Below are 14,011 nucleotides of genomic sequence, written 5' to 3' on the forward strand. Positions count from 1 at the left end.
GCATGTCATCTGGGAGGTCGCCACTTGCCGACCAGCCGCCGCAGTTTAACTGTGACAGATGGCACGGCTGGGCGAAACGACATTGTGTTATGTCGCTTCGCCTTTTGGCCACTAGGGGCGCGTGCTGCCATCGGCTCGCCCCCAAAGACAATGCAAGTGCCCGGCTGGCACCCATGATCACTCGTGACAGAGCAAGAACTGGGATTTGTGTGTATAAACACACAGATCCCGGTTCTCTCGGGAGAAGAGACTGATTGTGCATTCATACAAAGTATGAACACCGATCTCTTATCAATCAATTTAGAGATGAGTAGTGGTCACAGAAAACATAATGTTATGGTTTATACAACACATGGAGATCGCTTCTTCGGGGGAAAACAAAATCCATGCACAAATGTTTGTAACTAGACAACAAAAAGAATACATAGAATTAGAATTGGCCATGTACAACATATAAAGAAATACAGTGTATGTGTACATATAGGTATGATACAGATCTGACTGGAGGCCAAGAAATATTTCAAAGGAGGAAAGGTAAACAAGGAAACGCTTACCAACCACAGAGTTGGACGCTCAACAGCTCCCCGGGACAAGGATGGAGAGGTAGACCCTGGGAGGGGTCAACACTGAGTTCCGAATTGTGTCACAAATAGTTGCTAGATACGCCAACCATGCGACTAGGACTAGGGAAAATAGAAAGAAGACAAATAAAAGAACAAAAACAAAAAACATGAAAAAATAAAATAAAAATAAAATATAAAATTAGATTAAATGAAAAATAAAAAATAAATAAATGAATTGGATGAATTAAACCCCCCAGGTTAAGTAAATCAACCCAGGGGTTAAAGTGAATGTAATTTGCCAAAATGGACACTTACGGAAACCAGTAAGTTAATTAGAGGACATAAAGAGGAAGACGCCCATCACGGCGTTGAAATGGTCCTCAATAGCAAATTGACTGCCAGCGTTCGTCCCTGATGGCAGAAATTTGCAGGGATATAATGTCAGTGTTAAGGAAACAGGATGTAAAGATAAAGAAGTATGATTATAAAGGTATTAAACCATGCAGGTAATGATAAGTGACAAAAGTCATGAAAGATATTTTCAAGTAAGATTTCAAAGTGGACCAAAGGTCTCCATAGGAAATAAATAGATACAAGAATGTGACTGTTAAACTAGCAACAAGCTAGACAACAGCAATTCTCTGTAGACTGTCAAAGTTAGGTATATACAAAGGAGACAGAGCCGCAAAAAACAGTTAAGGGTAGAGAAGAGGAAAATAAATGGGCTGCTAAAACTTGTTTGGAAACAGTTGGCCAAAAATTGAGCGATCCCTGAGTCAAAGCCAAAGCTTACCTGTGAGTTGAAATAATTTAGGAGACAGTCTCCAGTGGCCTTTTATTTTATCAATGCCATAGAACACCATGCAAGAGGGGTCTTTCATGTGGTAGTCCCTGAAGTGTCTTGATACACTGGGGCAGATCCACATACAAATAGATCGGCGCAGCGTATGTGAGATACGCTACGCCGCTGTAACTTACATTAGGCCGGTTTGAATCCCCAAAGTATTCGCGCCGTAAGTTACGGCGGTGTAGTGTATCTCAAGCGGCATAAGGGCGCGGAATTCAAATCGGCGATTAAGAGGCGTTTTTCACTTAAATGAAGCGCGTCCCCGCACCGAATGAACTGCGCATGCACCGTCCCTAAATTTTCCGCCGTGCATTGCGCTAAATGATGTCGCAAGGACGTCATTTTTTTAACATAGACGTGACTTGCGTACATTCCGATTCACGGACGACTTAAGCAAACAAAAAAAAATAATAATTCAAATTAAACGCGGGAACGACGGCCATACTTAACATGGCAAGTCTAACTATATGCGACGAAATAGCAGCTTTAACTATACGCCGAAAAAAGCGGACTACAGACGCCGTAAAAAAATTCGCCGGCCACTCGTACGTTCGTGGATCGTCGGAAATAGCTAATTTGCATACCCAACGCGGAAAACGACGTGAACGCCACCCAGCGGACGCCGAAGTATTGCATCTTAGATCCGAAGGCGTAAGAAAGACGTACACCTGTCGGATCTAACCCAGAAGCCGTCGTATCTTGTTTTGAGGATTCAAAACAACGATACGACGCGGGAAATTTGAAAGTACCCCGGCGTATCAGTAGATACACCGGCGTACTCGCTCTGTGGATCTGCCCCACTGTGTTTTGGGAAACCTTTCTTGATGTTGTTTATATGTTCTCTTATTCTCACATGCAGTTCTCTGGTGGTTCTCCCAACATACTGTTTGTGGCATGGACACTATATCACATATGTGACATGTGTGCTATGGCAAGTTATTAATTCCTTTGTTATACTCAGAGCCGTTAGTTGTTGAGGTAAATTTTGATGTTTTCTTATTAGTTTTTTTACTGGTTCTACAGGGAAGGCATTGCCCACACTTGAAACATTTTTTTAGATTTTTGAGGATCTTAATTTGTTTTGGTGGATCAAGGGCATTATGCACTAATATATTCCTTAGATTTGGTGCTTTACGGTAAATAAATGAGGGTCTTGGGGGTAGAATAGTATTTAACATTTTGTCAGATTGGAAAATTGGCCAATGTTTCTTTATGACCTTCTCAAAGGATTTATGTTGTCTATTGAAGTCTGTGAGGAAAGCAACGTCAAGGTTCTTATTCTTCTTTTTCTGGTGTCAGTGGAACCTTCTATCATAGTAGTTCTATTCATATTCTTAACTTTTTCTTTCAGTAGTAATAATTCTCTTTCTTTGTATCCTTTTTGCTATGAATCTTTTTATGATGGTGTCTGCTTGTTCATATTCATTCAGGTAAGGCTGGGTTCACACTACGATTTTCCCGTCCGTCAGCCGCATACGATTTATATGAAAAAACGTATGCGGCTGAAACGGATTGAACCGTACGTAAACGTATGCCCAAAAGTGAAACGTATGCGTTTATAAAACATATACGGTTTCAAAAAGTGCGTACGGTTCCATCCGGTTTTGATTAAAAAACGCATACGTTTTTGGAATTAGTGTCATTTTATAAATAAAGATTTTCTTGTTTTATTGAAATTTGGCAGGAAGTAGGAGTGGTTTCACATCTGCTCGTGCTTTTTGAGCTAGGAGTGAGTCAGGAGAGCAGTATTTGTGGCTAGTGATTGTGTTTTTTCAGCTTTATTGTGAAAATGATTGTATCGCCAATACTACGCATGCAGTTCCTTGAGCTGCAAGAGCGTGAGCGTGCGAGGCAACGTAGAAGGAGGATTTTTTCACGTCGGTATTGGGTGCATCCAGTGAATGCCATCAGGCCCCGGCTTGGTGCCTTTCAGGCCCTTTACCTACAGCTCCGTACTTTCCCTGATAAATTTCAGCGGTATGTGCGGATGGCTCCCTCTAGTTTTGATGTCCTCTTGGAGATTGTTCGTGATGACATCCAGTGGCAGGATACGCACCTACGGTTCGCAGTGTCGCCAGAACAGCGCCTTGTGGTGACCCTAAGGTAAGAATTTTTAATCTTCCACTTCAATTGTGTATATAATGTGTTTGTGTGATATGTTTAAAAATTGTTCTTGAAGTGTAGTAGCCCATAGCAACCAATAACCCCTTTAAGATATATTTCATAGGAGTCATCAAATGTGACCAAAGGTTCCAAAAGGACAAGCTTTCCCTTTATCATTTTTTGAAAAAATCGCCATATATGTCTTTAAATATATCGATATATATGTAGTATGTATATGTATGCATACACATATCTACACACCAGCGGCATATATGAAAAGATAGTATAGTCTCTGTGGTGCAATTGTAGCACATTCAGCCAAAAACTGAAAGGTTGGTGGTTCAAGTCCACCCAGAGACACATCTATCTTTTCAGAATCATATGAAGTGTAGGTAGCACCACAAATAGTTTGTTGCAGGACGTGAACGTGCTAATGTCTATTGCATTATGTTTTCACTGTTGTAATAAAAAAAATTGAGAATACTTTGATTTTTTTTTAGGTTTTTGGCGAGTGGAGAGTCCTTTTCTTCGCTCCATTACCAATTCAGATTGGGGAAATCCACCATCTCTACTTTGGTACCACAGACATGTGAGGCGATATGGAGGAACCTTCAACGCCAGTATCTTCTAGAGCCAACCACAGCAATTTGGAATGAAGCAGCAGAGGGATACTGGAGACACGCCAACTTTCCAAATTGCGTTGGTGCACTAGATGGAAAACATGTCAGATTCAGGAAGCCCTCTGGTAGTGGCTCTTTATTTTACAATTACAAAAAAAAATTTCCATCATACTAATGGCAATCTGTGATGCCAGCTACAAATTTTTGGCAGTTGACATTGGGGCCTACGCTCAGAACAATGATTCACGTGTGTTCAAGGAGTCTAACCTTGGCAAAGCCCTGTATGCTGGCACATTCCAGATTCCAGGACCCAAACCACTACCGGGTATTGATGGACCTGCCCTGCCTCATGTGATAGTGGCTGATGAGGCCTTTCAAATGGCGGAAAACTTGTTGAAGCCATACTCAGGGAGAAGACTTAATGCCCAAAGGCGTGTCTTTAATTATAGATTGACACGTGCACGCAGGTATGTGGAATGTGCTTTTGGTATCCTCACTAATAAATGGCGCATACTTACCACCAGCATTCAAGTAAAGCCGGAATCCGTGGACTCTGTGATTAAAGCTTGTGTGGTTCTGCATAATTTTGTAATAAATTTGGAGCCAGCGTCCATCCCCACCATTGAGGAAATAGCAGAGGTTCAACTTTCTGGACTGGAGCCTTACCCAATCAGATCAAGTGTTTCAGTGATGCAGATACGTGAACAGTTTTGCAACTACTTTTCATCAGAGCAAGGTGCATTGCCATGGCAGCATACAATGTAAGTATAATTATTTATTTATAAAAATGATTTTCTGTAATACTTTCAAAATATTAATTATTTTTTTTTCATATTCACAGATGAATATTGCAAGAGACAACTGGAAATCCCATACCTGCATTGCTGAAACATCACAATTGTGTCCATTGTATTATAGTTCTATTATGTTTTTGAATAAAACACCACACTGTTAAACTTTAAATTCAAAGCTTTTTTTTTTTATAAAAAGTAGCAAACGGCTCTTTTCATAAATTAACAAATATAATTTAACATTACAAAAAAAATATAAATATTAAATAACAATATTTATTCTCCAAAGAATAATGGAAACTTAAGGATTTGGGACTCAGAACACATCCCAATGTGGGTGTCCCTATAATGTTAACCAACTAGATCTTTCATTCGGCACCATCCATCCTAAAATCGGCCCCCTGAGTCTGCTTGCTTCGGGTTTAATTTATTGGAACCTGGGACAGACCATATTGACATCACAGATCCACATTCGCGTCACGTTACATTCGGCCACCTCAAGGCAAAGGTATGTGAGGGTCAAAGTTCACACACACCCTCAAGTACTCTTGCATTGAGGTGGCAGACCGTAATGTGACCTGAATGTAGCACAATGACGTTAATATGTTCTGTCTACATGTTCGCAACTAATCAAACCTGCAGCAAGCACACTCAAGGGGTGGATAGTAAGGTGCGGAATGAAAGATGTAGTATAGGGCATAAAAATTAAACATAAACAACTTTTTGGAGTGAAACCCTTACATTCTCCGTTATGTTTGCCCTTCCTCTGTCTCAAAGGTTTTATTGTAAGGTCGGACATATGAGCTATATGGCCGACTTCTGGGTTGCTGTGGAAAGGAGGGTGATGCAGGTGGATATATAGGGGCTTGGGTGGGTGGGGGGTTAAGGAATTCATGAGTAAATTTTATAAGCTGCTGTTTATAAACAGCCTGCTGCTCCTCACTCATCCTCTCCATATAGGGTATTAGGGTCATTAAGAAATCCCTTGAGGGGCTTGGGGGGGGGGGGCCTCCAATCATGCCTTCTAATCGAAGAACACGCACATCCAAATGTAAAAATTTGGATGTGCAAATGTTCTCCAATTTTTCAATGCCATCCAGGATGCATTGGAACATTTGATTGTCCTTTTCCTTTTTTTGATGAATGGCGGATGGAGGAGCGAAGCCTGCTGGTGACTGTAGGTGGTTGATGTTGCGATCCACCCTGCTCAGGTTGAGGGGTCTCTTTAACCAGAATGGCCTCAGGTTGAGCTGTTGGTTCAGCAGGGGGAGGCAAGCTACCCGTATTTGTAGATGTTCTAAAACCAAAAATAAAAGAGAATAAGTATATAAATATATATATAGAGAGAGAGAGAGAGGTAGGTAGTGGAAGACACAAGGGGAGAAAGACAGAGAGGAGGAGGGAGAGACAAGTAGAGATGGAGAGAGCTAGAGGGAGGGAGAGAGAGAAGGGGAGAGAGAGGTAGAGTGAGAAGGAGAGGTAGAGTGAAGGAGACAGGTAGGGAGAGAGAGAGATTTAGATTTATTAATTTTAAGATGAATATTTATAACAATATCACTTACGCCCTTAATTCCTGGACCTTTGTCAAAAAAGCCAATCTCTTGGCATGTTTGTAGGTCGTCTTTTTTGCTCCAGATCCACTAGGCAGATTAGATTCTATGACCCATTTAAAGTAGCTGTCCCGGACAGAACGCCATCTCTTCTCGACCAGGTCTCCTGTAAATTATGATACAACATGAGAGTAAAAAACATTCTATAGTATATCTTCTATTTTGAACCTGTTATAAAAATTTCTTACCAATGGTATCCTGCAATTTATCTGAATAGGAGGCAAAATCAGGGAATAATTTGACATAAATTTCTTCCCACTTTCTCCTTGTACAGGTGTTGTCGTGGTGTTTCTTGTGGGATTTGTCCCACAGAGAAGGCCTTTCTTGGACATACTGGATGACATCCTCTGTGGCAAAGTCCGTAGGGTCAATAGGAAAAGTTTCCTTTCTTTCTTTTGTTTTTTTCTGTAAAAAACGTGGCACTTAGCTAAAATAATGGGGAAGCATTTCAAAATCATTCACACGTCACGTTTAGTTTAGTTTACCTTGCTTGCCACCTTGGCAGGGACAGGGTCTTTGTTTGGCCTCTTTCGCTGTGTTGACTTTTGGGATGGAGGTGGCTAGTAAAACAAAATCCAAAATTAAATAAAAAATTAGTTGGGGACAAGTGGATGATCCTTACACAATCATACATTCATTGCTGAATATATCAAACAAGACAATACAAAATAATTACCTCAATAGTCGGTGTTTGGGTCAATTCCTGGGAAAATAGGATTTGGGTTTCATCTCCCAAGGACGTAGAAGGCTAGGAATTAAATAAAAAAATTAGATTGGGCCCATTTGATCAACATATAATCAACATATAAACTTTACAGAGCAAAAAATATACTTACACTCAGGCCCCATACACACGATAGAATCCATCCGCGGATAAATCTGTGCAAACGGGTTTCAGCGGATATATTCTATGGTGTGTACACTCCAGCGGATAATTATCCGTGGATATTTTTCCGTCGAATCGCTTTTCAGCAGATAAAATATTTGCTGACATGCTTAACAAATATATCCGCTGTGAAGCTATCCGACGGATATATCCGTTGGTTAGTACACATTATCCGCGTATAAAAATCCCGCGCATGCTCAGACGAAATAAGGGGATGGGAGCACTCGTTCAGGTAAAACTCTCGTTTGTTTCTGATATGGCACATTCGTCCTGTTAAAGCTCTATTGTGTTGTTTCTTGCCTCTTTTTTTCTCTGCGTTCTCTTGCTAGAATAAACGCGTTTTCTTGCTAATGCTATCTATCCAGATGTTGTAACAGATGTTGTCCTCCACATGTCTATGTTTTGTGTTTAATTTTTAAATGGAATTTTTTTTTGTTTGGTGTTTTATTTTCTTAATGAAAAAGGGGGGGAACTAATGCGCAAATCAACCTACCCAAGGTAGAAATAAACTATAAATAACAACTAATAAGCAGCTGCCACTACTAAAAATGCTCACGCACTCAGAATAAATGAATTACAGGTAGGGTGTAGTAGCGCTTGCCCAATAAAACTATTTAAATAAAATGACAATCCAAAAAAGTATAAATGTAAAACCGTCAAGCCACCACCGACTGTAGGTCTAAAGGTTTTCCACTCAAAATGTCCAAAGAAATAACCACCCAATATTTAAAAATCAAATATGGTAAGTGGTAATGCGGTAAGATACCGTGATGGCACTTGCTAGGAACTATCTAAAAATAGATCAAGAAAGTAAAATCATGTATGAGTATCCAAAAATATCTGTAAGTATATATGTTCCACTTCAAGTCAAACCCGCCCAGCATCAATCAATTGATGTAGAGGGTAAAGAGAGTGAAATATTAATAATAAAAAACTGATTGAGTAGACAAACGTGCCACCAAGAGCATCGTGCTACCAAAAAAATCCATAAATATGATGAGGAATAAAAATATATCGTTGACCAAAAGTTATATTAAATTGTGAATAAAGATTCCTAAAATGATGCTACATCAATATAAAGTGCAATGTGCAAAATGATATATATAATAATTATCAGTGAAAGGAATAATGAAATCCAGTGAGAAATCTAAAAAATAAAAATACAATTCATGCATCAGTGAAAATAAAGTCCAAAATAATTTTGCAGTGAAATAGTAGCGGTGAAAAAATATGTGTCCCATACAGTAAATCCCTTAAGGGATTAAAATCAAATATACTGTTAGAAAAAAATAAAATAAAAAATAATAAAAAACATGCCAAAGTGACAAATGCACAATTGTGCAAATACAACGAAGTCCAAAGTTCAAAATGTATTTCTTTAAAACTTCAATCGCTGATTTCCAGTGTATTAAGTGCTCCACCAACAATCGATGATTCAGTGCATCAAAATAAACATGCACACGTGCTTAAAAAGAAGATAATAGATGCCACTCGTCTCTCAGTGCAAGTGTGGGATAAGCGTTTCCACCAGCCCCTTACCTTAGTAAGGCTTTGAAAAAAGCCTAATGTAGTGCTGTTCAGGATGGGATATACCTCACACAGTCAGCTTGCTGTTCCAAATTCCGCACCTGAGCGCTCGACCATCTCAGCGCTGACACTCAAATAAAGAACAGGAAGGCTCCCATAGCATAAAACCTTTTACAATTTATTCGTCAAAAAAACAAAGAGTACACTCGCAAACATGGATGAGTCATCAGCGTGTGTGATACAAGGGTGTCTCCGCTCTGCGGCCGCGAGCGGATGACGTCACCAACAGCTCTCCGGATTCCTCACGCGTATCGTGACTGACAGAACGTCACTTAATCATAGGATGGAGAGCGGCTGGTGCGGGGGTGACTTAAATAGTGCCGTGGCGGCCAGTAATTGACAAATGATCTAAACATTTGAATAAACAACGCTAATGATAAGGGTTTTGAAGACAAAGACTTAATCGTTCATATTTGTATAACTATAATGTCAGGTAAAATTAATTAAAATGAGTTAAAAACGGAATGCACTCCCTCCAGTGGTGAAAAGGGCATAATGCAAAAGGTAGCTAGGAATCAGTGTAACTCTACCCCCCTGCTGGATGGCTAAGAGAATAAGTAAACAGAAACATATATCAAAATTGGGATATCTGAATGGCAAGAACAGGAATAATGGTCCAAAATGTTTTCATAACACTGGGATAATATCCACATGTGGGAAGAGGATCAAAGAGGGTGGGAACCAAGGATAATTAGAATATAGTAATAATAGCTAGTCAATTTGACAAGGGATAAGAATATGTATCCATAAAGGTATTTTAAAATAGTGTATCCACATCAACTGTGGGTAGGGATAAATGACCATGATGATAACTAAAATCACTAAAAGCAATATTAATATCATAAAAACACTAAGATCGGTCATTATAAAATGGAGAAGGATAAAACACTAAAAATTAGATATAAAACAATTAAGATCAAACTCAATGTTATGCCCATGCGGTGTTAAAGTACACAATTCATGTATCCAACGGGATTCCGCCTGACTAATTTTTTGTACTTTGTTATCTCCTCTCCAATGGGGTTTATATTTCTCTATGCCCCATACCTTTAGTGAGGAGGGGTCTTTATTATGATAACGCTCATAATGGCGGGACAGGCTGTGTTTTGGGAACGCATTTATAATGTTTTGTGTATGTTCACGTAATCTCATCCAAAGTTTTCTTTTTGTTCTGCCGACATATTGGATTTTACATGGACATTCTAGGAGGTACACGACCCCTTCAGTATCGCAGGAAATAAACTCTTTAATTTTATATTCTTTTCCTGTGACACTGGATTTAAAGTTTTCCTTTTTCTTTTTGCTCTCTTTTGTGTGTTTACATGTAAAGCATCTTTTACATGGATAATATCCTTTCTCATTGAAAAAAGAAAAACTTTTTTTCTCAGGTGGGTCGAGAACATTTTTGGCAATCATGTCTCTTAAAGTAGGTGCCCTCCTATATGTAAACATAGGTTTTTCTGGCAATATTGATGATAAATGGCGATCGGCTTTTACAATATGCCAATATTTCTTGCAGATTGCTTCTATTTGCTTGTGCTGTACACTGTAGTCCATTATTAGTGGTACTTTGCCGGCAAAGGAATTAATTCTAGTAGAGTCCTGAATAAGCGTATCTCTATCTAATGCAACCACATCTTTAATTTTTTTCTCAATAAAATCTTGTTTGTAGCCTTTTTCTATAAATCTCTTGCCGACAAAGTCAGCCTGTTCCAGAAATGCGTCAGTCTTTGTGCAGTTTCTCCTTAGTCTTAGGAACTGGCCCTTAGGAATATTTTCCAGCCAGGGAGTGTGATGACAGCTATCTAAGGGAAGGTAGCTATTTCTGTCTACCGTTTTAAAATGTGTTTTTGTTATCAACTTACACTCTTCTTTAGTGATCTCCAAGTCCAGAAAGCTGATTTTCTCATCACTAATCTCCCATGATAATTTAATGTTTTTTTCATTAAAATTCAAATAAAAACCAAAGTCTATAAGACTCTCCCTATCTCCTGACCAAATAATTAAAATATCATCAATAAAACGTCTGTATAAAAGTAACTGGGGTGGTTTTCTATTATATAAAACTTCTGCTTCCCATTCGGCCATGTACAAATTTGCCACACTGGGGGCATACTTAGCGCCCATCGCAATCCCACATATTTGTTTGAAGTAATCATTGTCATACCAGAAGTAATTATGGTCTAGACTATATTCTAAACAATTGGAGATAAATTTCTTTTGTGGGGTTTTAAGATCACTCAGATTATTCATGGCCCAATTGGTGGCTTGAATCGCTTCTTTATGGTTTATAATCGTGTAGAGCGATGATACATCTGCTGTGGCCATGTATATAGAACTCCCATCAAGTACAATAGTATCCAACAACTGGATCAGATGTTTTGTATCTCTGAGGTAGGCTTCCGTTTTCTTCACTATGGGTTGCAGAAACCAATCTATGTACTCTCCTATTCTCGCACCTACGGAGTTAATGCCATTAACTATTGGTCTTCCTGGTGGATCCTCTCTTGATTTGTGGATTTTTGGGAGTGTGTACAGTACTGGTATCTTGCATCCCACTGGTTGTAGGTATTTTGCTTCCTTTTTATTTAGCAGTTCTTTCTTCCTTCCTTTCTTGATAAGTCTTGCTAGATCATCTTTATAGCGTACTATTGGGTTCCCGGGTAATTTTAAATAGGTAGTTTTGTCACTCAGTTGGCGCTCGATTTCCTTCTTGTAGGCCACTTTAGATTGAATGACAATAGCCCCCCCCTTGTCAGCTTGTCTAACCACCACATCATTCCTTTCTTCCAGTTTCCGTATCCCACTTTTGATGTCTCCTGGATCAGATATTTTCTTAATCTTCAAATCATGTAAATCTTTCAGTACCATTCGCCTGAATGCTTCAATATGTCCGTCGTTACTGATTGGTGGATTGAATACAGATTTGTTCCTTAGATTACTGAACACAACATCATTGTTTTCAGTGGTAATTCTTGTTACACCTTCTCCTGGTCTGTTCATTATGTATTTTTTAATGTGGAGATTTCTGGCAAATTTGTTGATATCTACATACGCATCAAATTTGTTAAAGTTTTTCTTAGGGGCATATTTGAGGCCCTTATCCAAAACCTTAAGTTCTTCTTTGGTGAGTTCTATTCCGCTAATATTAATGACTCCTTCCCCTATCAATCTCTTCTTCTTCTGTTTTTTTGTTCCCGCTCTGCACCCTCTCCTCGGTTTCCGTGATTTCCAGATTGATTTTCTTGGGTCCTTGTAGGTGTTCTTCTCGGCTTTTCTTCCTTGTCCCGACTCCTCCGAAACTCTTTGTTCCTGTGTTCTCCTTTCCTCATTTCTCCTGGTCTCGGTCCCGGGCTCCAATACCTCTGTCTCTGCACCCCAATCTCCCGATGACGCCTTGGGGATTCTTGGCGTCTCGGCTCTAAAAAACGCCTAGGGGATGCGTTTCTATTATCTCTACCATAGGAAAAATGGCGATACGGTGTTCTCCTATTATCAAAAACTCTCGGGGTTCTTCCCCCTCCACCATCATCTCTTCTTAGATGGTCATAATAATTGTATACAGGCACATTGTATGTATGATCATAAGTCCTTCTTTCTTCCTGTGGATAATAGTTTCCTTCACGTCTTTGGTTTTCATAATGAATACTATCCTGATAACCTTGATTTCTCCACGGTGGTGTTCGAGATCTCCCCCTATTAGGCATTTGTTGGAAGGGTCTAGGGGCATTATAGGTATTTTGGTTATTCCGGTTGTTTTTCCAGAAGGGTTTCCAACCATTATTATTCCCATTTTTTCTGGGTTTATGATTTGGGGTGTTTGTTCCATTGTTCAACTCCATTGTATTGACATTCTGATTGCTTTCTTTTCCATTGGCTATAGTATCTCTTGCATCTTGTTCAGGTGAGCTCCTATTAGAGGAAGTCCCAGGCTCTTCTAGTTTATTCTGCCATTTATAGACTAGATCATCCTCATAGTCTTTCATATCTCTTTGGTATTTTCTTTTCTTCCTAGCTACTGTTTCCTTGTCTTTTTGTTCCATGTCCCGCTGTAATTGGTTAGACAGGGCTATAAATTCAGGTAGTTCCTTACTACTTTCCAGATTGCTTTTCAGTTCAGTGATAGTGCGATCAAGTGTTCTGATTTTGCGTTGTTTTCTTTTTATCAAAAAAGCTAAAAGCTCTAGGCCTTTATCATTGAAGAACTGAAACCACTCTTCCGTGGACTCCTTATCTATTAAACCATCATTGATGGGTACATCCCATCTTAATCTCCTTGGGATTAGTCTATCCTTTATATATTTCTCATGGGTTGCGATGTCCCACCAAGCATTAATTTTCTTCTCCATTAGATGGCCCATCTTTCTGAAACAATTTCCAATATTCCCTGTTGGGTTCTCTTCAGGTTTCTCAAATATATTTTCCATATCTAATTCCCTATTCTCAAGAAACCCAAATACCTCCATGATATGCTGCACAAGTAATGTAGATCTAATAACAAGTATGAAAAAGGGGGGGAACTAATGCGCAAATCAACCTACCCAAGGTAGAAATAAACTATAAATAACAACTAATAAGCAGCTGCCACTACTAAAAATGCTCACGCACTCAGAATAAATGAATTACAGGTAGGGTGTAGTAGCGCTTGCCCAATAAAAATAGTGTCCACTCAATTACTGGCCGCCACGGCACTATTTAAGTCACCCCCGCACCAGCCGCTCTCCATCCTATGATTAAGTGACGTTCTGTCAGTCACGATACGCGTGAGGAATCCGGAGAGCTGTTGGTGACGTCATCCGCTCGCGGCCGCAGAGCGGAGACACCCTTGTATCACACACGCTGATGACTCATCCATGTTTGCGAGTGTACTCTTTGTTTTTTTGACGAATAAATTGTAAAAGGTTTTATGCTATGGGAGCCTTCCTGTTCTTTATTTGAGTGTCAGCGCTGAGATGGTCGAGCGCTCAGGTGCGGAATTTGGAACAGCAAGCTGACTGTGTGAGG

The 14,011-nt window shown here is 39.5% G+C and overlaps 2 protein-coding genes, 1 long non-coding RNA gene and 1 other non-coding gene across 4 annotated transcripts; 3 read left to right on the plus strand and 1 right to left on the minus strand.

The window, feature by feature from the left end:
* Positions 1-3,048: 3,048 nt before the first annotated feature.
* LOC120942843 lies at positions 3,049-4,308 on the plus strand. The gene is made up of 2 exons (XM_040355771.1): positions 3,049-3,513; positions 4,014-4,308. Exons 1-2 carry the CDS (start codon positions 3,200-3,202, stop codon positions 4,306-4,308), a joined length of 609 nt encoding a protein of 202 aa, XP_040211705.1. The 5' UTR covers positions 3,049-3,199.
* On the plus strand, positions 3,802-3,873 carry TRNAF-AAA. The gene has a single exon. It is a non-coding gene; the product is annotated as a tRNA-Phe (tRNA).
* LOC120925038 (protein ALP1-like) lies at positions 4,297-5,096 on the plus strand. Its single transcript, XM_040335936.1, has 2 exons — positions 4,297-4,894; positions 4,975-5,096. Exons 1-2 carry the CDS (start codon positions 4,308-4,310, stop codon positions 4,976-4,978), a joined length of 591 nt encoding a protein of 196 aa, XP_040191870.1. The 5' UTR covers positions 4,297-4,307; the 3' UTR covers positions 4,979-5,096.
* A 1,413-nt stretch (positions 5,097-6,509) lies between these two features.
* On the minus strand, positions 6,510-7,285 carry LOC120925039. Its single transcript, XR_005746527.1, has 3 exons — positions 7,211-7,285; positions 6,723-7,094; positions 6,510-6,640 (listed from the first exon to the last, which is right to left on the minus strand). It is a non-coding gene; the product is annotated as an uncharacterized LOC120925039 (long non-coding RNA).
* Between the last annotated feature and the right edge of the window lie 6,726 nt (positions 7,286-14,011).

The sequence above is a fragment of the Rana temporaria genome, chromosome 1 (assembly GCF_905171775.1).
Source record: "Rana temporaria chromosome 1, aRanTem1.1, whole genome shotgun sequence".
Classification (NCBI taxonomy): Eukaryota; Metazoa; Chordata; class Amphibia; order Anura; family Ranidae; genus Rana; species Rana temporaria.

What these genes read in the sequence shown, in the direction of transcription:
- LOC120942843 (XM_040355771.1), top strand. Translation starts at nt 3,200, where the DNA reads ATGATTGTATCGCCAATACTACGCATGCAGTTCCTTGAGCTGCAAGAG. An exon ending in CGCCTTGTGGTGACCCTAAG is followed by an intron (nt 3,514 to 4,013) that starts GTAAGAATTTTT and finishes ATTTTTTTTTAG; the next exon opens with GTTTTTGGCGAGTGGAGAGT.
- LOC120925038 (XM_040335936.1), top strand. Translation starts at nt 4,308, where the DNA reads ATGGCAATCTGTGATGCCAGCTACAAATTTTTGGCAGTTGACATTGGG.